The 25,951-nt window shown below is 41.5% G+C and overlaps 1 protein-coding gene across 1 annotated transcript in view; it reads right to left on the bottom strand.

The window, feature by feature from the left end:
- The window catches only part of LOC109405833 (uncharacterized), a 403,151-nt gene that overhangs the window by 73,853 nt on the left and 303,347 nt on the right, over window positions 1-25,951 (bottom strand). Inside the window, exons 3-4 of the mRNA XM_029870293.2 lie at window positions 19,423-19,503; window positions 4,816-4,877 (exon numbers count right to left, since the gene is read on the bottom strand). Of these exons, the coding sequence (XP_029726153.1) occupies window positions 4,816-4,877; window positions 19,423-19,503 (143 nt within the window). The remainder of the gene's footprint in view (window positions 1-4,815; window positions 4,878-19,422; window positions 19,504-25,951) is intronic.

Genomic DNA, 25,951 nt, shown 5'->3' with positions numbered 1-25,951 from the left:
TGGAGCCTCGTGTCTGTGCGGCTAGCATTACCAAGCGTATAACCGTATCATGCCATAGGGTAAGGGTTCCCCAAGTAACCAAAAGCTCCGCTTCCCTTGACAAAATGCCCTTTCAAGTTCCACGAAGTTCAGATAAAGTTCCGAATGGAACTTTCTGGCTGCTTAAGAGGCTAACAATGAGCCTTGCTGGAACTTCGCACATAAGTTCCTCAAGGCTCATCGTTAGCCTCTTGAGCAGCTTGGGATGGTAACGGACTCCTGCTGAATCAAGAACAGTACATCCTGAAGCTCGCGGAACGGTTTGGTCTGGAAAACGCTAAGCCATCGAAAATACCGTTAGATTCTGGCTACCTTCAGTAGAAGGAGGCGGAGAAGGAACAATGTTTGCCGAACAACACTCAATACCTGAGTCTCATCGGCAGTCTGCTGTATGTAGCAGTTCACAGTCGGCCGGACATATCAGTAAGCATCTCCATCCTGGCTCAAAAATCAAACCGCCCTACACAACTGGATTGGCACGAGGCCAAGAGGGTATTGAGGTACTGGAAGTCGACCAGTAGCCACAAATTGAAACTTGGATCCACAGGTGACGGGCTCGAAATGTATGCGGATGCCGATTGGGCCGGCAACCATCGGGACAGGACGTCCAATTCCAGTTTCCTGATACGGCTTGGAGGTGGCATCATTAGTTGGACATCACGCCAGCAAACCTGTGTGGCGTTGTCGTCAACAGAAGCGGTGCTCGTGGCCTTAGCCGAAGCATGCCAAGAACTAAGTTGGTTGAAGAAGCTGATGGTCGATCTAGGTGAAGACGTGTCGTTGCTGATAACCATTCATTCGAACATACATTCGAAGACAACCAGAGCTGTATTTGACTGGTGGAAAACGGTAAGATTGAGAAGCGGTCAAAGTACATCGCCAGCAAATATTTCTGCGTTCGTGATCTTCAAGAGCAGCAGCAAATCGTTTTGAAGTGTTGTCCCACCGAGTTCCTGTTGGCTGACATACTGACGAAACCACTGCAGCACTTACGATTGAAATTGTTAAGAGAGAAGTTAGGGTTACTAAACTATATTGTCGAGAATTGGGTTGTTTCGTGAATAAAATATTGCTATTTTCAAAAGACTAATAGAAAGAGTTCGTTTTTCTGTGCATAACGTGATTTTATTGCGTTCTAATACCTTTGCTTTGATAGTCAAATAAACCAAACAGTTTTAATTTCCGTGGATAGAATGACAGTTCAATCGATAAAGTGGAAGTTCGCTCCGAACAAAAAAAAATCCCCATGCAAACTTGAAATGCATTTTAAAAATAGTCCCGGGTACCAAAAATGATAAAATTCGACTAATTTTTGGGCGGAGATTCCGATTATGAAATATTCTGGATACCCCTAAAGAACCCAATTAGACGACAAACGGTTAGTCTAAGTAAGCTTTGAAATATGTATGAACAGAAAATCTCAAAGATCCTTTTAAATGCTTACTTTGCCCCATATGCCCCAACAACTGCTGGAAATTCACACTTTTACCTGATTATGAATGGATTTGTAATGTTACTGGATTGAAGTTGATTTTTTTTTGACATAAACAAAAAAACGCTAAATCTATTTTTATCAGATCATCTTCAGGAGTTGTCCAATTTGTCCCATTTTGCCATATTTTTATAGAAAATCAGATTTAAAATGAATTTATAAGAAACAGATACCACTATGGGTAGCTGAAATTAATTTTATGTGCAATTGGAAGCTAACTGTATATGAAAGATCTTTTCCCTATTTTACCCTACATGCCCCTAAAGCTGCTGGATAATAACATATTTTGTATGGTTTTGTAATGTCGCTGGTTGCAAAGCATGAAGTTATTGATCATTTTTTATGTTTACAAATGCGGTTTATCGATTAATACTAGAATCGGTATGAATAGCTGTTCATTTTACCCCAATTTGCCCTGCTTTTTTGCCATGTAATAAATAAATTCATTTCCATGATTTGCATTGGTACTGAAACCAATGTTATCAAAAGGACATATAGGGGAACTTACGTATTTTCGGCAGTTTTGTTCTCTTCGTTATGGGGAGTTTTTTGAAACCTGTTGAACTCAGAGTTGGCCCTAAATCCTTCCCAACCAAGCTGAGTTATATGTCCAAATTTGAGGCAATTCAGCCCACAAACCCTAAATGTCTTCTATAATTTCAGCTTTTGATGGGGAATTAAGGGTATAATAAGCATTTATTAAAATATGACAAATATGCACTAAACTGATTAGGGCGTCTTGAAGTACCAATCTATATAATTTAAGATGCTTCATTTATTCAGTTGTGTGCATATTAGTCACATATTCAGATTAAGATTAATGCTTATTATATCCTGAATTCCCCACCAACAGCTGGAATTAGTAAAAGGCATATACTGTCGTTGGGGGTCAGAGAGGCGAGATCGGGTCAAAACATTATCAGAAATATCTCATGAAGTATCGTGAATATCGAATCAAATTTTTTTTGGCGTCATCCTTGTAGATGCCAGCAGTTCCTGTCAAAAAAATAGGTTACTAGAGCAATTGATTAATTTTTGATAAATCATTGAAAAAAGCTTGAAAAAAGTCCTTTTTTAAAATGCCATTTTTGAGGATCGATGAAACATCACACTTTTGGGTAAATTGATACTTTTTAGAAACTCAAACTCATATCCATCATATAGTAAATTATTAATAAGTAGTATCAACTTTGACCAGAACTTTACTAACTTGCTTTGTTGTTAATGCGGAACAAATTAGGTTCCCTTGACCTATTCTCACCCCCCTCGAGGGGGTGAGAATGGGTGAATTTTCATGCACTTGTAGTTTTTAGAAAAATTGACGAACTCCAAATATATTTTCGTCATTTCTGCAAGCATTACCTAAGATCACATTCCAGTGATCAAAGGACTTTTTCGTGCAAAGAAGCAAATGAATGTGGAAGCATGCATTTTAGACCCATTTCCACTCCCAACTACGGTATTTCAACTGTCATTTCGATTACATTGGTTTCAGTACTAGAAGTCCATCAATTTGAACATAAGCAAATACGGGAAATCAATTTATTCATGAGGCGGCAAAAAATCAGGGCAAAGTGGGGTAAAATGGACAGCTATTTGTACCCTCCCGAGAATAACTCTAAAGCTAGTCGATAATCCGTATTTGTAATATATCAAAAAAATAATCAATGACTTCATGTATTGCAACCAATGACATTACTAAATATTAAACAATCCAAAAAAAGGTTATTATTCAGCAGTTTTAGGAGCATGTAGGGTAAAATAGGGAAAAGATCTTTCATAAATGCGCATAATAACTGTTAGCTTCCAATTGGGTTTTTAAATTTTGAAAAATGTACTGATATTTTGATTTTATACGAAAGAGCACCTTTTTCTGAGCCACTATGATTTTTTTGAGATTTTTAGATCTTTATTTTAACAATTTAAAAGAGAGTTTTTGAAATCACCTTTTGACAGCTGGGCAGCTGTTTGACAGCTCCGCCCAGTACAAAATGCAACGAGGGGTGATTCGACAAATCGCTCCCATACAAACTTCAAACTGATTTTAAAATAGGTTCCCGGGCACCAACATTAATACAAATTTGGATTTCGGCTCAGTTTGGTATGCAGATTCAGAATATAGAATTATCTAAACACCGCTAAAGAAGCCAATTGCACATAAAATTAATTTCAACTTCCCATAGCAGTATCTGTTTCTTAAAAATACATTTTAAATCTCATTTTTCTATGATGATAGGGCAATATGGGGCAAATTTGACAACTCCTGAAGATAATAGATTTAGCGCTTTTTGTTTATGCCAAAAAAAAAATCAACTTCAAATCAGTAACATTGAAAATCCATTCATAATTAGGTAAAATTCACAATTTTCAGCAGTTGTTGGGGCATATGGGGCAAAATACGCACTCGAAAGGATCTTTCATATATTTTTATGTTCACCTGCAGCTATTTTCAGCAATCTACAGTCATGTTGGTTGTTTAAAAGTACATTTTGATTCTCTTTTTGTATGAAAAAAGGACAAAATGGTGCAAAATGGACCACTTCCCGTGCCGCGCGGTTAATGAATTTAGCACCAATCAATTTCTCATACTTTTCTACGTCAGAAATGGTCAACTTCACGTACCGAAACCAGCGGCCTTTAAAGGATCAGTTTTTTTTGGGTCGATTTTTCCCACTGTGCGTTGGATCACTTTGCGGTCTTCGACAAAGTTGTTTGGCATATAGTCACCTACAATAATACCAAAGGGCAAAGGGTTTGAATATTGAACACTTACAGCGCCACCTAGCGGCAAAATGCGAAAACTCAACTTCTGCATACATTTGGCCATGCTTTGTCATACAAACAAGCTTGTTGAGCGTCCCCTTAGGCTTAATCGATTTTGCTCAAATTTAAGACTTGGCATTTTCCAAAGTTTTTGTTTTTCATATAAGTGTGGGCCATTCTACTGTATATGCTTCAGCTCGACCACCTAATCGATTCGTTTTGATGCTCTTATATTGATTAAACGATAAGAAATTGAAAATTTATTCAGAACATCACAGACATCCGCGAAATAACGGTAGGTTCAAAAAATAGTTCATTTACAAGAACTACCACGTTGCTCCACAGAGAAATCGACTTTGTTTCTCACTGTTAGTAAATGCTTTTGCTATGTTTGCCAAGTCATCGCGGATGATTGCATCCGAATCGATGATCTAGACATGACTGTTTGGCGTAAAGTTTTTGAGAACCGTTCTATATCTACTTCTAAATCGCCGTTGTTTGATAGGTATGATGAGACTTACCGTGGAGGACAGGCACATAGGGGTTGCGTGTAGTTTAGCCGGACGTAGACAGCATTGCAGACCTGTACGGATAAAAAAAAATGCAGATGAATAAAGACGGTCAGTTCACAGAAAGGTGATTATTTTCGAGTGTAGCTTATGTGTAGAGAGAGACTCAATCAAATTCAAACTGATCGAGCGAGGTCGGTGATGCCGGTGGTGATGGCCTCCTCCGCTTAACGGTCCTGTGTATTGCCGGCCGACTCAATAATTATTTACCCCGAATCACCCGAGAAATTTTCGCGTCAAATTAACAAATCTCGCATCAGCCTCAGTCAGACAAATGATGATCAATTTGCACCTCGACTCGACCGATTTCGGTACTTGTGACTTTCATCCCCATAAGCTGCCATATCGAAATTTATCTCATTTCATAGCCCGTGCCTCTCAGCTCCCCATACAAAGCAGCGAAGAATCGAATCCAAATGAGTTGCGTTTCCCGCGTTTTCGTTTCGGCTCGTATGAGCGGGCGCGCACCCGATTTCTGTCGATTCCGTGGCACTTCTAACCTAATTTCGATGATCTGCTGCTGGCTGAAACCTGCAATTTGTGCCCGAATAGAAATGAAAAAGAACACGAAATTTAATCTTAATCTTCCCCACCGCGCGCACCGCTGTTGCACCGCCCGATTTCTTGGCGTAGGTCATGACGCGACGACGACGGCGGCCTAGTTTCCCCAGTTTCCCAGCCAGCCAGCAGTAGTAGCGCGTTGATGTGCACCAATTCCGTCCACGCCGTGGGTCCGATCGCCGTTCCCGTCGCGTAGCGTCGTCTGGCTGCGGCTGGGGGATCGCGTTTTAATTTGCGCCGCCCGCCCTGGTTCGACACGGTCAGATCGCAGATCGGCACTGTGTTGTGGCAGGGCTGGTACAGGTCAGATTACAAGAGCTAGTGGCCGCGATGGCAGTATAGTTTGAGTTAACAATTTCTTGTTTCAACATTCGAATTTCCAATTCTAACGTGAGCTATGTGTTGTTGTTCACTAGCGAAACGTGGTGCGTATCAGTGGAGATAGCACCAGCACACGGGGCAGAACGTGGAACGATACAAAAGATCGCGGAAACAGCAGACCCGTCTCTTCCGGGAGAAAAATTGGAGTGTAAGCAAATGAACTGCTGCACAAAAAATACGGAAGCTCTACTAGAAGCTCAACGCATCCCGAAAAGGCTTTGTGCCACGAGCCGCAATTAACAGGAATAAGGATAGCAGCATCTTGACGGATAGATGTGGGTGATCGAAAGGTGGAAGCAGTGTTATGACGAACACCTGAATGGTGCGGGGAGCGCAGACATGGAGGACCAAGGCGCGAGGAATGATTGAGTCAGTTCAGCAGGGAGCACCTTCGAGCCATCTCTCACGTTGAGGGAAGTAGAGGATGCTATCCAGCAGCTCAAGATCAATAAGTCAGCTGGTAAGGATGGTATCGAAGCTGAACTCATCAAAATGAGCCCGGAAACGTTGGTAACCTGGCATCATCGACTAATAGGTCGGATCTGGGGGACCAAACAGCTACCGAAGAAATGGGTCGTATGCCCTACAATGGAGTGTGAGAACTTCCGAACAATCACTTCAGTTGTCAGCTATCGCTCAATCTGATCGGTTGCTTTTTGCTAGCGAGCAAACTTTCGTTGCGGTGTTCTATTGTGACTTGCGACACAATAGCCACTACACGAAAAAACACAGTAGTGATCGATTTTACTGTTCTTCCCGCCCGACCGAGCACAGGAACCATTGGCAAATTTCTAAACGATGAGCTCAAGATTGACATGGCAGCAGTCAAGAGTCTCCAGCTACACACCCTACGGAACTGTGCACTCATCGAGATGCGTTCCTTAGAAGCAGCAGAGCGCATTGCTGCATTACATCACCTCAAACACACCATGGAAGCGGGGGAGAAAAAATTCAATATCCCGGTCTATATGGAGGACACCGCAATCAACATCCGTATACACGATCTTCCGCCGTGTATACCCAACACTGTAATAGCCGAACATATGGAACAATACGGTAAAGTCAAATCGGTAGCGCGGGAATTGTGAAGGAAGTTCTTTCCGGGAATACCAAATGGAGTTCGTGTAGTACGGATCGAACTGAAGAAAAATGTACCATCATTCATTCGGATCCAAAATCAAATGACAACTGTGACTTATCGCTCACAGATACCAACATGCCGCCAGTGTGAAAGGGAAGCGCACCCCAATCAAAAATGCTCGGAGGCAGCAGCAGAGCAAAAGCAAGCAAGAGCAGGGAAACCATCAAACGATGGCCAATCTGTGCGACCAAAATCTTCAGCTGACAACCAAATGCAGGTAGAAGTTTATACCGAACACAATGATGAGCAGAAACAACGTGTGCAGAAAAATAAGCAGTCAGTGAGTTATAAGTGCGAAGCCCCACCGAAGATGAGATGGTCGGCGTTAAGTCAGAGGGGACCAAGTAGCAAAATTGACGAAAATTAGATTTTAAGGACATTTGATTAAGAATTACTTAAGCTACTTGGAACATTCACCCAATTTTCTTAATGTTAACATTAACGAGATTTATAGCACAATTTTCTTTTGATTGAACTGCAAAAGTCGATTATAGTGTGCAGTCAGAGTGGACCATATGCTTAATGTCAAGAGAGTTGAAAAAATATGTATTGGTTAAAATCCAATAAATAAAATAGTTTATCATCAAAATGTGATACGTTTGCAAACCGTATGACTCCCTAACGCATTTTCTGATGATTATTTATCAAGAAAGCACGTTGAGTTCCATTTTATTAAGGTCAATATCGTTTTTTACAGATCATCGTGTTGGAGCATATTGGGGCATTTCGCGTGCAGACAGAGTGGACCATGTGTCTCTAAGAAAAATAGTTGAGATTACCTTATTCTTCGTAATCCTTTCCAAATCAAAATATGTTTATTTAGTAGCTGTTGGGCATCATATTGAAATGTACCAATACCCATTTCATGAAGAAATTGATTTTACCGATTATTTAAGAATTGTGTACTTGGTTCACTCTGTCTGAACGAATTTTTGTAAAATGCCAGTCCTCTGAATAAATTATTAAGAACTGTGTAACTACAAAATTTCAAAAACGTACCGAACTATGAAAATACATTCAAAAGATGTAAGCTATTAAATGTTCAAGTTAAGAATTCTTAAATAGCTCATTAATTGACTACCCTTTATGTGATATTGAACTGTTGTACTTGGTCCACTCTGACCTGACTGAACATAAAAATTGGAAATGTTAATCAACAGTGTAATAACAGAAATATCAAATTCCAAAGTTCCTGCTCACATTATACACTACTCCTATTAACTGTTGTTCTACTTGTGCATTATTTTTCCATCAAATATGTTAAAACTTGAGTGTGAACTGAAGTTGGTTAAGGATTTTCCATAATCCGTTCAGTCAGAGTGGACTAAGTACAATTAATTACTTAGCAATTTCTCGGTTTCAAACTTTATTTTACGTTTTTTCGCGATCTATACAGAGTGATGCTGTGATGAATTGTTATTAAGATTTGTGGCAAAAATTCAAGAACATTCGTTGAAAAACTCAAAACTTATAGAGTTGCAAACTTTAAAGTCGTTTTTCTAGAAATTAAGTAAAAGACACATGGTCCTCTCTGACTTAACGCCGACCAGATGTGATCGCAACGAGGAAGTCATTCGCGGAGATGAACAGCCTCAGAAAACGAGAGCAAAAAGACCGTTCGATGACCATTGTTCGAATTACAAAAACGACGATAAAATGGATATGGAATGTACTGCAAACGACGATTCTGACTCCGGTCCGGATCCAGCCCCAAATGATGTCGATGCGTGGATCGTAAAATTCAGAAAACAAAATAATCGAACAGATAGGTTTATAAAATCACTGGATAATGTGAAATAGGGAATAACGAATTGTAAATGAAAATGTTGATGTATTTAGTTTATTTTTGTGGCACGAATGCACTTCGGTGTAAAGTGCCGTAAATAAAATGAAAAAAAAAAACAATCACTATTCTGATTGAATGCCGTCTACAAAGTGCCATCCCAGATCATCTTCCGTCGCCTGTCACATAATAATCATGAGTTCATGGCAAGTTATCAAGCCAGCTTCACCGACGGCCAGTCGAGAACGGAGCAGATCTCCCCCGTACGGCAATTCCTCCAAAAATGCCGTGAATACCAAATCCCAACGCATCACCTGTTCATCGACTTCAAGGCGGCATACGCCAGTATTGACCGCGCATAGCTTTGGAAAATCGGCATGCATGGAAGGGCTGGGTAATTCGCGCATCACAGATCCCATTGAGATCACTAGCCTCTGCCCAGCAACTCCTATCCGTACCTCCAAGTGGCACCGGCCTGACCGCGAGCAACCTCAGAGAAGATCGAGTAACCAACCCCGGTGGGAACTTTGGTCGTAGGCTGACAGGGAAGGGGGGGGGGGGGGGGATTTGCTTCTGCAAACCTGAGCGTCTGTTCTCCAGGGGGAGCGGCTTACAACAGCGTCTGATCCCCATGTTAGAGGCGGCTGATCAACGTCCGAGTGCCAGGGTAGGACTCTAAGCTCAACTGTGCACTATGGTCCTCCGGAAAGTAGGGTGTTGGTGTCAGGCCCTACAAGCCAGCCTTAAAAAAACATTGTAACGGAAAATCAGCAACCGAATAATATGAACCGAGATCAACGGCAACGACCCCAGCGAACAAAAAGGACTTGGGTTGGAAACTCGGTACGTGGAACTGCCGATCTCTCAACTTCATTGGGAGCACCCGTATACTTGCCTATCTACTGAAGGATCGCGGATTCGCCATCGTAGCGCTGCAGGAGGTGTGTTGGACAGGATCCATGATGCAAACGCTTAGAGGTAATCATACCATCTACCAGAGTTGCAGCAACACACGTGAGCTGGGAACAGATTTTATCGTGATGGGCGACATGCAGAGGCGCGTGAACGGTTGGTGGCCGATCGACGAAAGAATGTGCAGGTTGAGGATCGACGACCGATTCTTCAACTTCAGCATAATAAACGTGCACAGCCCTCACTCCGGAAGCACTGATGATGACAAGGACGCATTTTACGCGCAGCTCGAACGCGAGTACGATCGCTGCTCAAGCCACGACGTAAAGATCATCATAGGAGACCTAAACGCTCAGGTAGGCCAGGAGGAGGATTTCAGCCCGACGATTGGAAAGCTCAGCGCCCACCAGCTGTCGAACGAAAACGGCCTACGACTCATTGATTACGCCGCCTCCAAAAGTATGGCCTTACGTAGCAACTTTTTCCAACACAGTCTCCCTTATCGTTACACCTGAAGATCACCACATCAGACGGAATCTCAAATCGACCACGTTCTGATTGACGGACGGCACTTCTCCGTCATTATCGACGTCAGGACCTATCGTGGCACCAACATCGACTCCGACCACTATCTGGTGATGGTCAAACTGCGCCCAAAACTCTCCTTCATCAACAATGTACAGTACCGGCGACCGCCACCACGGTACAACCTTGAGCGACTGAAGCAACCGGATACGCGCAGAATCTTGCGGCCGCGTTACCAGATGAGGGCGAGCTCGATGAGGCCCCTCTAGAAGACTGCTGGAGTACAGTGAAAGCAGCCATCAACGACGCAGCCGAGAGCACCATCGGGTACGTGGAACGGAATCGACGGAACGAATGGTTCGGCAAAGAGTGCAGAACGGTTTTGGAAGAGAACAACGCAGTGAGGGCAGTAATGCTGAAGCAAGGGACTCGACTGAATGTGGAACGTTATAAACAGAAGCGGAAACAGCAGACCCGCCACTTTCGGGAGAAAAAGCGCCGCCTGGAAGAAGCGGAGTGTGAAGAAATGGAACTGCTGTGCCGTTCCCAAGAAACACAGAAGTTCTACCAGAAGGTCAACGCATCCCGTAACGGTTTCGTGCCGCGAGCCGAAATATGCAGGGATAAAGCCGGAGGCCTCTTAACGGACGGGCTTGAGGTGATCGAAAGGTGGAAGCAGCACTTCGATCAGCATCTGAACGGTGTGGAGAACGTGAGCACGGGAGACCACGGTAACGGAGAAAACGACGACGCCAGTGCACAGTGGTCCACGAACCAGATTTACGAGGAAAGATGCATTCAGCGCCTTCAAATGAGTTTTTAGGCAAATATGGTCTTCTACAAAGTTGTTCCTAAAAATAAGACCCTCTTTTCAATATACATGAAAATTAGGGTGGTCCATATTTTCAAAGAAATTGGTAAGCAAACTTTTTTATTTGCAAGAATAACTGTATACATTCTTCGGAAAAATTGTAGATCTATCAATTTTGAACAAGTTTGCCGAAGACACTTTTTATGTAGCTTTAAAATTGACCGATCTAGAGGTATTTTTATGAATAAGCTTAGGGTGGTTCAAGAAAAACCGGTTTTCTGGCGTTAACCTTTTCAGTTTCGATTTTTCACCAAAGTCACCCAAGAAACACTTGTAGAGCATTTGAAGACGCGTCGTTTCGTGCGCTGAGATGATCGCTATCTCTTTTAGTTCAAAAGTTATAGGCATTTATCTTAAAAAAACATAGTTTTTTAAAAAGGTGTTATGACGGGTTGGGGCAAACATAAAAAATATCTTTTGCCCGCATTCAAAACAAGAAATGTTGTTTTAAAACATATCAAAAAATTAGAGGGGTGTTATTTTTGTAACTCAAGTGAAAAATACTTGAAAAGTGCCTATTTTTTCTAGAAAATCGTCAATATCTTTTGAACGAAATGACGTAGCAACATTCTCAGCGCACGAAAATGCGCGTTTTTGGAAGCTCTAAAAGTGGTTCTTAGGCGACTTTGACGAGTAATTTGAAACTAAAAAGATAAAGCAATAAAACGATTTGTTCTTGCGTCACCCTATAAAAACTATGGGAAATTGCTCCAAATTTGGTCAAAACAGTTTAAACTCTTTATCTTTTTAGTTTCAAATTTCTCATCAAAGTTGTCTAAGAACCAGTTTTAGAGCTTTGAAAAACGCACATTTTCGTGCGCTGAGAATGTTGCTACGTCATTCCGTTCAAAAGATATTGACGATTTTCTAGAAAAAATAGGCACTTTTCAAGTAATTTTCACTTGAGTTACAAAAATAACACCCCTCTAATTTTTTGATATGTTTTATAACAACATTTCTTCTTTTAAATGCGGGCAAAAGATATTTTTTATGTTTGCCCCAACCCGTCATAACACCTTTTTAAAAAACTATGATTTTTTAAGATAAATGCCTATAACTTTTGAACCAAAAGAGATAACGATCATCTCAGCGCACGAAACGACGCGTCTTCAAATGCTCTACAAGTGTTTCTTGGGTGACTTTGGTGAAAAATCGAAACTGAAAAAGTTAACGCCAGAAAACCGGTTTTTCTTGAACCACCCTAAGCTTATTCAGAAAAATACCTCTAGATCGGTCAATTTTAAAGCTACATAAAAAGTGTCTTCGGCAAACTTGTTCACAATTCACAGATCTACAATTTTCCCGAAGAATGTATACAGTTATTCTTGCAAATAAAAAAGTTTGCTTACCAATTTCTTTGAAAATATGGACCACCCTAATTTTCATGTATATTGAAAAGAGGGCCTTATTTTTAGGAACAACTTTGTAGAAGACCATATTTGCCTCAAAAACCATTTGAAGGCGCTGCATGCATCTTTCCTCGTAAATCTGGTTCGTGGACCATTGTGCAGTGCAGCGGAGGACGGAAATGAGCCAACTCCCACGTTCAGGGAAGTTAAGGATGCCATGCACCAGCTGAAAACCAACAAAGCAGCTGGTAAGAATGGTATCGCAGCAGAACTCATCAAGATGGGCCCAGAAAAGTTAGCCACGTGTCTGCACCAGTTGATAATCAGGATCTGGGAAGCCAAACAGCTACCAGAGGAGTGGAAGGAAGGGGTAATCTGCCCCATTCACAAGAAAGGCGACCATTTGGATTGTGAGAACTCCAGGGCGATCACTATTTTGAATGTTGCCTACATAGTGCTATCCCAGATCATCTTCCGTCGCCTGTCACCTAAAACGAATGAGTTCGTGGGAAGTTATCAAGCCGGTTTCATCGACGGCCGGTCGACAACGGACCTCCAGAAATGCCGTGAACACCAGGTCCCAACGCATTACCTGTTGACCGACTTCAAAGCGGCATACGATAGTATCGATCGCACAGAGCTATGGAAAATCATGGACGAAAGCGGCTTTTCTGGGAAGACTGGTTAAAGCAATGATGGACGGTGTACAAAACTGCGGGTGAACTATCCAGTTCATTCGAATCTCGCCGGAGACTGTGACAAGGTGTGCCGGGCTCAACAGCCTGGGCATCGGCACGAGTTTCACAAAGTTCGGTCAATTTGTATGCTTCGCGGACGACATGGATATTATCGTCAAATCTTTCGGAACGGTAACAAAGCTGTACACCTACCTGCAACACGAAGCAGCAATGGTCGAATTCGAGGTGACTGCGTCAACAACAATGTACAGTAGTGTGGGTCATCGGAACCGTTTTCTCAGATCAAAGCTTTTTTGGTTCCGTTTCGGGTCCTGAGTATCTGTGCAAAATTTGAGCACGATCGGTTGCGTCTACACTTTGCGCATTGCAATTGAAATTTGTATGGGATTTTTTATGGGAAAACATACTTTTTTGCATTTTAGCCATTAGTTGAAAAAGTTTGTCTGAAACTTTTTAACCGATACCGTAAAATGATAGCCTAAGATGTTCTGAAAAACTTTGTTGAAGACCGCAAAGCGATCCGATGCTTGTGAAAATAGTTATAAGCAACGAACCGCAGGCATGTGTTTATGTTTTAACATGTAAAGGAATAACAATAGCAACAAAATCATGCTGTTTCACCAAGCAATGCCAACGCTATAACTTTTTCCATAAGCATCAGATCACTTCGCGGTCTTCGACAAAGTTTTTCAGGACACCCTAGGCTATGTTTTCACTTTATCGGTTACACGGTTTTAGAAAAATTGGAGCTTGTTATGAGAGAAATGCAAAAAAGTGTGTTTTCCCATATAAAACCCCATACAAACTTCAAACACGATGCGCAAAACGTAGACATAACCGATCGTGCCCAAATTTTGCACACTTATTTGGGTCCTGATATGGGATCAAAAAAGCTTTGATCTGATGGGATACCATTGAATTTTTCATTTTCCCATATAAACGATGACCCACTCTAATGTACAGGCATGCATGCGGAACCAAACACGACCGAATTCGTCTAGGTAGTAATGTCTATCGTCACAGTACCTACTACTACCGGCGATAGCTTTGATATGATGGAGGATCTTGTGAAAGTATCCTTACTGACGACTGACAACCATGTAAGTCGCAAATTCAAAAGTGAATCATCAGTGGAAGTCGTACCTACTGCGGGTTCCAGAAGAAGCTGTGGTCTAAAAAGATTCACTCACGCACCAAGTGCACCATGTACAAAATGCTGATAAGGCCGATGGTCCTCTACGGGCACGAGACATGGGCCATGCTCGAGGAGGACCTGCAAGTACTCGGAGTTTTCGAGCGACGCGAACTAAGGACAGAGCATGTTGCAAGAAAGCCGGGTAGCAAGCAACCCTGCTTAGTTGGTGTTCGCTACTGACCCGGTTGGCACAAGAAGGCATGGATGACAGAGAACACGATGGACGGACCTGGTGGAGCTTTGGTCACCTTCTGGATGCTGGGTTCGCCGTAATGTGCAGCGAGCTCGTGATTCATCCTTCTCCGCCACACACACCATTCTCCTGCACAACGCCGAAGATCGTCTTTAGCACGCGTGGCTCGAAAACTCTAGTGCTTGCAGGTCCTCCTCGACCATGATCATGTCATGCTGTGTCAGTAGAGGGCCGCCGGTGGGCCAGCAGGGACTATAGTCCAGGGGCTTCATGACCTCCCACACTTGTGTGAGTCAGCCGCGTTGTTGCCGTCTACGAATACCTACTAACCCCAATTCAAGGTTTCAGGTAACCCGTGCCGATGAATGAGTGATCGGGCGAGGCCCACAGTATTTTGTACGTTACCGCGTTAATGTAGGGCTCTGTCGTGGCAAACATTTTTTCCCATGCTACTTGTGGTATTTAAATATGAGTCAACATAAAAACATTCAGAATAGTGGCATTCATAGTGGCGAGGCTAATCCCTTCGCAAGAAGCGGGTTGGCAAGGTCTCCGTTAAGGAGTGAAGAAGGAGTTGTAGGGGGCTGCGTACGCAGTGCCAGCTTTGGCAATTCGATATCCTCCCCGGTTAATTTGTTGGATAAGGTAAGTGGATGGAGCGTGGTTGATGAGGGCCATCAAGCAAAAGAGAGAAGGACTACCCGCAGTCGAGGTGGCTGAGCAGCAGCTTGGCAAGATCATCGACGTTGCGTCCACGAAGTTCAACATTAGTAAGGCCCTGAAAACGGCCCTGTTGTGGCTTCGAAATTCGATGGACGATACCAAGCAGGATCACGTGAGACTCGTGAAGACTGCAGCAGCGGCGGAACCGGCGAAGGAGGCCTTAGCTTTCGCAGGAAGTCTAAAAGGTATGGCGGATGCGATTGCTCGTGATAAGCACTTCCAGAAGCGTGTAAGGCAGCCGTCAGGTGAGGTGTTATCAGGCGGCGCCTGAGTTAACGTCGGAGCCAGCTGACTTGACCGAATTTCATCGATCGTTCGCGGCTGGGGCATGGAGCACCGTCAGCGGTTATCGAGTGTGGTTGATCGGACTCCGACCACGAGGTGCCGAGATGGCATACTTGGCCACATCGGAATGAATTGTAGTTATAGGTAAAGCAGGGTAGAATAAATCAGTTTAGTTTAGCGTTTAAGTGAGCTGTATCTTTGTTTAAAAGAAGTTCCGGTGACCAAACTTCGAACTACCGCAAGGTCAACCGGCTGTTAACCCCGAAATTGATTAGTAAAGTCAGTAAGTTGGACCCCACACACTTAGAAATTCTGAAATTTCCACGAAACGGAATCACCAAAAAAACGTAAACGTTTTCAAGACTGAATCACAAATTGGACTCAATTTTACGTGCATCATGAAGTGCTGGTTGGTTGCGTTAGATGTCAATAAATCCGTTTCACCAGAAACGTAGAATCAGTATCTCGTTCATCAGCTGCCTTTTAACTCGGTGAAATAGCCGAGAGGTAAGAGATGCGGCTCACGATCAGTAGATCCAGTGTTCGAATCCCATGCATGACAATATTTTACTTTTCTATGTTTATCTGTCAAATCGGTTCTAGCGATTGCTAGACGCTAAGAAAACATAAGTTTTATTTTGGGATGTCTTGATATACGTAAATTTAGATATTATAACCTCTAAATTTGTGTTTTTGAAGATGCTCGTATATGTCAGGTTCAGGACACTTAAAATTACATAATATTTTCTAGGTGTGCAGCCAAGCGTTCCAGAAAGATAAGATGGGTGGGCCTGACAAGGCTGGCCTGTCCTGGATCGAAGGGAACAGGGGGTTATGACCACTTGTTGGTCCTTGGACCAAACAGAACGAAAGAAGATGAAGAAGAAGAAGCAAAAACCGCAGATTAGTCGGAAATCCAAGCCTAGAAAACGTAGGAGGGCAGGTGGCATGCGCTAAAAGAGCGATGCGCTCGTTATCAAGATCGAACAGTCTAGCTACTCGGACATCTTGAAGGCAATGTATGTGGCCAAGCTCGTAGATCTGGAATCCAACGTGCGCAACTGAGAGTGCGCAGTATTAGACGTACTCGTACGGGCGAAATGATCCTCGAACTTAAGGTGAATATATAACGAAGCCACACCTCGAATTTTCAAGGGCACAAATTTGAAAAACCGAATGTCGGTTTGAGCTAAAAAGTTGATCGATTGGTCATCACCAGCGGGTAACCAATCGATCAACTTTTCAGCTCAAACAGACATTCGATTCTTTAGATTTGTGCTTTTGAAAAATCGAGGTGTGGCTTCGTCATATATTCACCTTAAGTGCGACAAGGAGCGCAATGGCGCCCCCTACGAAAGTCTAGCGAAAGAGCGGAGGCAACTCTGAAGGTGAAGAACCAAGATGAGATAACTGACGTCGCGGTACCGCGGCAACAGTGCGAGGTGCAGGTGGCCACCGCAGTCGTTCGGCCTCGGTAAAGCTACCTGTGGTGGACGTTATTAGCCGTACGTTAAACTAGGACTGCTTAAGGTGGGGTGAGCTGTATGCCAACTGACTTTACACGAGCCACCAGAGGTTTGCTTCAGGTGTCTGAAACCAGAGCACAAGTCATGGATGGGACTGTAAAGGTCTTGACAGGATCAAGCTGTGTAGGCGATGCGGCGGCGTAGGCCATAAGACACCCTTGAGTCTATTCACGTGTTTGATTTGTTCCGGAAAATTCGCGAACAACAAGCACCCAACGGGAGATCAAAAATGCCCTGCCTTCAGAAGAGCCGTAGCTGACAAAGTGACTAATCACAGTGGAGGTAACGCAGCTGAATCTTAATCACTGTGACGCAGCTCAGTAGTTATTTTGTCAAGTAGTTTCTGAGTGGTACCCATACGGAGTACCCGTCGATAGCGGCAATTGAGTCGCGAAAGGGTCCGGAAAAATGGAGGCGATATGGACGACGGTTTAATATCCCGTCCAAGAGTTGGTGTCTATGTACTACGTACGAGAGCTTCGTGGTCGCCAAAGCAAGCGGGGTCTTCTTCTGTAGCTGTTATGCGCCTCCGCGGTGGTGGATCAAGTAGTTCACGCAGATGCTGGAATGTATCACGACCGTGCTGAGAGGGCAAAGGCTGGTGATAATAGCGGGTGATTTCAATGCCTGAGCAGTGGAATGGGGAAGCCGTTTTACGAACTAGCGGGGTCAGATCATGCTAGAGGCACTGGCTATGCTAGATGTCAATCTGACTAATGTCGGTTCCAAAAGTACCTTTAGTCGGAATAGAGAGTAGTCTGTTATCGTCGTAACTTTTTGTAGTCCTTGCCAAACAAGTAGTTCAAATTGAAGAGTAGACGATGGCTACACACACACAGCGATCACCTCGCTGTTCCTTACAGTATCGACTAAAACAACTACAACAGTAGGCAGCAGATAGAGGAAGATGCGGTTAGACTAAGACCAAGCCCTCATAGGTGGAAGACGCCATACTTCAATGACTAGGTATTTAGGGAGGCGCTCCGCCGTGAGTGAAACCTTCTCAGTTTAAGCGGTGCCTTGTGTGCGTGCGATGTGACCCTCCCTAGGCAAGTCCTAGAAATGGGAGACCACCGGCTTACTGAGGGACTCAAGCGATTGTGGACCTACGGGCTAGGCGGCAGGTTCAGCGAACGCCGCTGCCAAAGCCGCAAAAAAGCCTGCTTTGAGGGTCTCTGTCAGAGTGACAATGCGAATTCGTGGAGTGATGCCTACAGGATCGTGATGGCCAAGACAAGAAGTGTAGCGGCTCCTTCAGAGCAGTCTCAAGAGTCGTTGGAGGGGATCATTGAGGGGCTTTTTCCACATCATGATCCAAGTCCTTGGCCTCTTTTCGTAGGACAGCTGAGGCTGGCGATGAAGAGAGAGCCGCCGATGAGGAACTTGCGAGGATAGCAAAGTCCCTTAGCGTAGGTAAGACCTCAGATTCGGATGAAGCTTCGAACTGGGCCTTAAAAGTAGCTATTGCAGAGGCTCCCGAGATGTTCAGGTTTGCTATGCAGAAATTCTTGGACGAGGAAGTTTTCCCAGAAGTATGGAAGATGCAGAGCCTGGTTCTATTGCCAAAGGCGGTTAAACCACACGGAGACCCGTCGGCATATAGACCAATAGCCTTGATCGACACGGTGGCGAAGGTCCTTGAAAAGAAGATCCTCGAATGAATGTTGAGGCATACTGAGGATACAAATGGTCTCTCGAGGAAGGTGAGCCCACAGGTTGATCCCGAGGATAGATAGTTGGATTAACAAGTGCCATGAGGATGTAACATTCCATCTGGCTCAGGTCCTTTCGGGTCATGGTTGTTTCCGACAGTATCTAGATTGTTTGGGTCATGCGGGATCTCCCAAAGTCGTGTCAACCTTTTCTATTTTAGGAGGTCGCCCTGAAGAAAACTGAAAATATACCGAAATGTTTGACCACAGGTTGGACCATGTACAGTAGGCAGGCGTTTTTTAAAACTTACAATTTAAAAAGCGATACTAAAACCGTGAATCAGTAGCGCAATCCACAACCGAAAACCAGAAATTGTTCCGCTACCAGCCCTGTGGACCTTCTTACTTATAGTCCGTTGCCGACCGACCGACAACCTGAACCGCATGGACCACACCGGCGATGACGGGCAGCCGTCCGACTAACGCGGACCTCAGTTTAGATGCGGCGATGCCAATGAACCCTTAATTACCGCGCGCGCACCGAGCTTAACATTTTTCGCTCTTTTGTAATGGCAGGGTTGGAACGCGTGGTGGCCACCGCCGCCTCTTTCGGTTTTCGGGCGCGCAAATTGTAACCTTTCCGACCCCGGGCGGGATCCGGGGTGAAAATTCGCGAACCCGTGTTATTACTGCTGGAAACTAACCTACGTTTTTTTTTCTTTCTGTCTAAATAACCGAAGGGGTGCAAGGTACTTTGAACTCACCTGTTGGATGGCGCACTCCGGCAGGAAGTAGATGTGCTGATTGTGCGGATAGTAGTGGTACTTGGTCGGGGCCAGGCCAACCTGTAAAATAGGCGAAGAAAACAGGAAAACAATCAACAAACGTTTGGGCGAAAATTGGTAATTTGGTGCTGGTGCTGGTTGCATTTTCGGATATGGCGGCTACGCGATGAGTGGCGGTGGTAGATGGGCAATTATTATGGAAGAAACCAGAAGCTAAAGTTGTGATGAGGTCCATATTTTCTGGTCATTGTACTTTGAGTTGGGTGGGGTGTTTGCACCTGGGTTAGCGAAGTAATTGTAGGGTACGGCTTAGGAATTTGGCTACCGATTTGACTGAAGATGTTTCCGCAACATGATTTCAATGGAAGTATGAATTTTAAAACTAGGTGATGCTTAAAATAGGGGCTAGGTTAACACAACCATAAAGCTTCTCCTATTCACCATTCACATAAAGACTGCTTTGCAAGTTCTATTTTCACGAATGACCTATTTAAAGGTGTGAACAAAGCTTAAAATCGACAATTCAAAACATGGTACGTTTATTACATTTTAGATAAGTACATTTGAAAGACGAAGAAGTGTGATTTGGCTGAAAGTTTCTGGTGAAAACCACTGACAGGCATAAAGTGTGTCAATTGCGGAGGTGCCATCTCGTTTAAAGCTGTTGTTTGCGATTACGGATCTGATAATACCAGATGAAATTCAATTTTACAGACTCATCATCTGTTATTTGATATCAGAGCAGCATCGTATTCATTGATTTGATTACTCATATGAACCATGATTTTCCAGTGAAACTTGATGATTAACCTGGTCTTGTCAAGTACAAGACACTGAAGACAATCTTACAGTTGAGGTCGAAATACGTATCTGTCAAAGGATCAAAATTCTTAGTGGAACTCAAAGGAGCAGTACTTAACACGATTTTCTTTTTACTTTCAGTGTTAGACTGATGCACCCTGACTGACTGATCTGAAATCAGGTGTTGGAATTTAAGTTGGTTAAGTTATTATGGTCACACATTCATCTTAACTTTGTAAATGGCATATATGTAACTCATTGAGTACGCTTACAGGACAATATGCCTCTGAACAGGAAAATGGCAAGAGCGCCAGAAATTGCACCGTAATGAAGTTTATCCCGGATAAAAACTAACCGTACAATGCTTGGTGAAAACCATTCCTGCACCATGCAGTGTACTAGCTACAATAAAATGTATTGTAATGGAATGGTTCACTAAAAGCATTTCACATTGTATCTACTATACATGTTCGCGCAAGGGCGGGAATAATTAACCATCGTGATCATTCGAACGCAATAAATTAGGCGGAACGCGGATGCGTCTTTCCATTGCAATGGTTAAGAGCTAGCTTTTTTTATTTGTCATATATTACACATAAATAGAAGTACATGCAGAGGTTGAATACATACATACTCAGTTGCATAAACAATACATCTACATCAAATCTTTATGTAACAATATATTATACTGTTTTAGTTACGTTTGAACCATTCACTTTTCCAAAATAATATTTTTCCGTGCATTTTTAGTTATTGTTTTTCAATTTAAGATTTTTTCCGTGCTTCGTTTTGTTTATGTTCGTGACTTTTTGAAGCAAAGAAAATGCAAGAGAAAAAAGTGAATAAGCTTAAATAAATTTTAATTCAATAAAATGTATTAGTAAGAGATAATCCAGTTAGCCTAGTGGTTAAGGCTATGGATCGCCAATCCCGAGAGGCGGGTTCAATTCCCGTTCCGGTTGGGAAATTTTCTCGACTCCCTGGGCATAGTGTATCATTGTACTTGCCGCACAATATACAAATTCATGCAATGGCAGGCAATTAATAACTGTGGAAGTGCACAAAGAACACTAAGTTGAAGTGAGGCAGGCCTAGTTCCAGTGGGAACGTTGAGCCAGAAAGACGGAGAAGTAGTAAGTGATAAACTAGGTGGCCTAAGGTCTGGAGCTACAAGAGATAAGGCGGGAAAGGTATGTAGAGTGCGATAAGAAGAATGAGAATGCATTTAGGGGAGTTTTATCCATTTCTCTTTTGTGAACTGGGTCTTTGACCACAACCGAATCACATGCGATTGACGAAATTTATCTTTGACATACAGGGGATAGACAAAATGATCGGGACAGGCAAAATTTTCACTTTTGAAAAAATGTTCAACTAGCTGTAACTTTTCGACTAAAGCATCAAATATTCTCAAATTTTCACTGTAAGTTGATCAACTAGTTGTGTATCAGTAGACAAAATTTGGAAAAGATCGGGCTATTCTACACGAAGTTATAAAAATTCTAGAAAAAGGTATAATTATCCGATAGTCAACTTTGAGCTGTTATATCTCCGGATTCAATGAGCCGAATGCAATGAAATTTTGACCATTTATGACTTATATAATGAGCTTTGAAAAACGTGTGACACAACTTTTAATTATTAACAAGAGAAAAAGCTATAGAGATTTTATTTATTTTATGATTTTTTAGTAAATTGGTCTATTTTTAATATGCATCCCAATACTTTTTCTATTAATTGAAGGCTACGTTGTTACTTTCCTTCAAAACATATTTATATTCAAGACAACTAGAGGGAATTTAAATGAACTATAATTAGCATCTTAAATTTTGAAACGATGTTGAAGTTTTAGAAAATTTGGTGTTTTTTTAGAAAAATAAACTTATTGTAATAATTTTCTTCCGTGTTAAGAATTTTAAGTTGCGTCAAAAGTTTTTCAAAGCTCATTATATAAGTCATAAATAGTCAAAATTTCATTGCATTCGGTTCATAAAATCCGGAGATATAACAGCTCAAAGTTGGCTATCGGATAATTATACCTTTTTCTGGAACCTTTATAACTTCGTACAGAATAGCCCGATCATTTCTAAATTTTGTCCACTGATACACAACTAGTTGATCAACTTACAGTGAAAATCTGAGAATATTTGATGCACGTTTCAAAAAGTTACAGCTAGTTGAACATTTTTTGAAAAGTGAAAATTTTGCCTGTCCCGATCATTTTGTCTATCCCCTGTATAGGGATCTTAAGCATATGGACAAGCATATGGACTGGACCAAGGAAGGACTGGACACTAAAATGACTTCTAATATAGGTTCGTCTGCGGGTTCGCTTATTAAGTCTGAAACACATATCTTATATTTGATCCGAACTTGATTGTTTCCTCATGAGTTAACCTCTGACAGAACTATCATATTTTTTGGCATTAAAGTTTGTTATGCATTCCAAGTCTTAGTCAAACGGATGCCTCAAATGTTGCAATAATTGTTAAGCACGCTGTAATATTACTTATGTACCTCATCACTCGCTTCATGCAGCTACATTTAGTGGTCTTATAACACTTAGCGCGCTCGGCATAGTTCCATCATGCCGCGCAAAGTGTTGCCACAAATAATGCTTAGTTTTCAAATCCCAGTTATCTGGCTGTTGGGGCATGGGAGCCTAAGCTTCAACTGTCAATGCAATTAGAGACTACCCATACTTAGACGTAGGCGATCCAACATATAAAGAGTTATCCAAGCTATTCTGGAAAATTTCTAAAGCGCGTTTTAATAATGTTGAACTTGATAGCTTCTAGTCCAACCTATCAAAGAGCGATTTATTAAATTTTATTTTCAGTTTTGTTTCGCTAGAAAGCCTAAGATGCCATTAACAGGAGCAACATAACAATGTTATATAATATGTATTATAGGGTTAATGTGACGTAAAACAATACAACATATCAAAAGTGAAATATTTGCAAACCATTTAATTTAATGTATAGCCAGTACTGGAATTACAGTCCAAAACAATATATTTACTGTCGATATTTACTGTACATTTTAATGTTTGAAACGAAACATTTACTTAATCGAAGTTGCACTATATCTTTTTTCTATGGAATGGCTGAGATTATAGTACGAATTTGATTTTGCACTAAAAATTGCATTTATTTTATAACGCCCGAATCAATACCCGATAGTGTTAATAAATACGCGCAATGTTATGCGCCTTGGATCGATATCAAGTTCAGAATCCCCTTTTAAAGACTGGACTCGAAAAAAATGAGACACAAAGAATAATGTATAACTTTTGATTGCGTGCACAAAAATAGCTGATTTTTTTACCAGGAATAGTACATTATGTATAGCTAATACCATAGAAATTGCATTTAAATCGTTTAAGTGTTGGCGGAGATATCGTCGAAACAAGAGACTTACCATTTGAGAATCTTGGGCCAAACAAACACTTTAAAAAATATCACATTTTTTACCTTAAACTGTAGAGCCAAAAATACTGAACCGATTTCAATGAAAATTTTTCTGTACAAAAAGTATGTATGTAGATGTATTGTGTCAAAATTTCATTCAATTTGATTTGACCATTGGCGTATCTAGGATTTTTTCCTAGAGGGTGCCTAGAGGGTGCCAGATTCAGTGGCTTCCAGGTTGTTTTTTTTTTTGTAAAGGAAGAACGCCGATTCACCCTCAATTTCTTAGTAATGTAATGATTTAACACTTTCTCCGTCACGTGAGGTTTGAAAACTTGATAACTTGATTGCGTATAATACATGGAGTTTGCATTTTGAGTTTGAACTTAACAATCATCGCGACAACCACTTTGTTTTGTGAATTGAAAACAATCAGGTTCGTTAGAATACATTTTCAGAGCAATTATTAGAAGTGTAAATCTCGGAAACTGCGTGTAACTTGTATTCATCGTGACATACTCTTTGTTTTAGCATAATAACAACCCTTAGTAAAATAGTTTTCAAGAACATTTGTGAGAGTTATAAATACTTAAAATTACAAAATCAGTAGGGACAATGGAAATTCGCGATTTCGCGGAAGCCGCGAAATCCGCGAAATTGAACTACCACCGCGAAATTTAGGAAATCTCGCGAAATGCCGCGGTTTTATGAAATTACTCAAATACCCTACAAATTTCCATCTATTTCAAATTTTAAAGCATAAATAGCTGATAACTTTTTACAGTGAAACGTTCATCATGATTCCGTATCTACACAATAAAAGTTTACGGCATTTTAAGTACATAGTTTTTTCCAGAGCTTTCATCAAGTTGTTTTTTTTTTTCGAAAAAGTAATGATTACACCTCACAAAATCAAATAAATTATTCATTTGGCATGCGAAATTGCAGTTTTCTTCAACAAAATGGTCAAAAATATGGGGCCGCGAAATCGCCGCGTAATTCACAAAAGTGGCCCGCGAAATTTAAGAAATTTTGCCGCGAATTTCCATTGTTCCTAAAAATCAGGATACATATTTGCATTTTTGGTTTGACCACAACATTTATGGCAACAGCGTTGTTGTTTCATTAGTTGCAACACTACCACGTGGACATGAACATACTCTAACAGAGAAATTGTGAGTATGATTCTTAAATCTACAAAATTTGGATTCGATTATTCTGACTCTGAGTACCGTTCTGAAGCTGGAATTTGGTGCGATCGAACTTCGATTTTTCTCTTCGGGATTCTGATGCTCGCACTAAATTATGACTTCGACTGGATTTATAATATAACTGGTGAACAGAATGGTGCATAAAGCTGAAATTTTGACTTACGTAAAACCAACATTGTAGTAATCAGTCAGCTCCGTACATTCAGATAATCGGGTCTGGTTTATAATTGGTGCTCTCGGCAAAACATTCTTTTGGTAATTCCCCAGGGGAACATTTCCGGCAATTTATTTGGAAATTGTTTTGCAATTTATTTCAATTGAGACTTCTTTTGGGAATCTCTCAGTAATTTCTTTGGATTTGGCAAATTTCTTCGTATCCCCTTCAGCAATTTCTTTAATAATTTATTTGGTAATATGTTTGGAATTCGGTACTAAGCACATTTCACGCATCCTTTGGAAATTTCTTTGGCAATACCGTTAGGAGTTTATTTGTTTTTTTTTATGAAAATGTTTTCTCGGGAGTTCCTTGCTAATTTTTAGTAGTGTTTCAAGCATTGGTCAGCAATTCTATTGATATTTGCTTTTTAAAATTCTCCAATTACTCTTCAGGCAATTTCTTAGGAAATTCTTTTAGTAAAGCTTTTGGTAATTCATTCAACAATGACTATGGAAACTTCCTCATATTTTTTTTAAATGTCTTCGGCAAGCCATTCTACTTTTTTGGGATTTTCGTCGATTGAAAACTCATTCGGATTTTTTTTTATAAATTGCTTCTATAATTTTTCTTAAGACAACTTCTTCAGTAAGTATGTAAGGAATTCCTGCAGCAGATGATTTCGGAATATCTTCAGCAATTCCAGTGTTACTTGGATTGAAAAATTTATTTGGGATTTTCATCAAAATTCCTTTGGAAATTTTGGAAACTTCGATTATTACTTTGAGAACTTCTTCGGTAATTCCTTTTAAAATCGATATGTCGAATTTTCTTCAGAAATTCCTTTGATGCTGTCGGAAAATTCTTTGAGAATTTCTTAGAATTTTGTTTTTGTGAATGTGGAAATTTTTATAGAATATATTTCGGCAATT

Source organism: Aedes albopictus, chromosome 3 (genome assembly GCF_035046485.1).
Source record: "Aedes albopictus strain Foshan chromosome 3, AalbF5, whole genome shotgun sequence".
NCBI classification, from domain to species: Eukaryota; Metazoa; Arthropoda; class Insecta; order Diptera; family Culicidae; genus Aedes; species Aedes albopictus.
The sequence above is the reverse complement of the archived record's forward strand: the minus strand, read 5'-3'. Positions and strand labels throughout refer to the sequence as shown.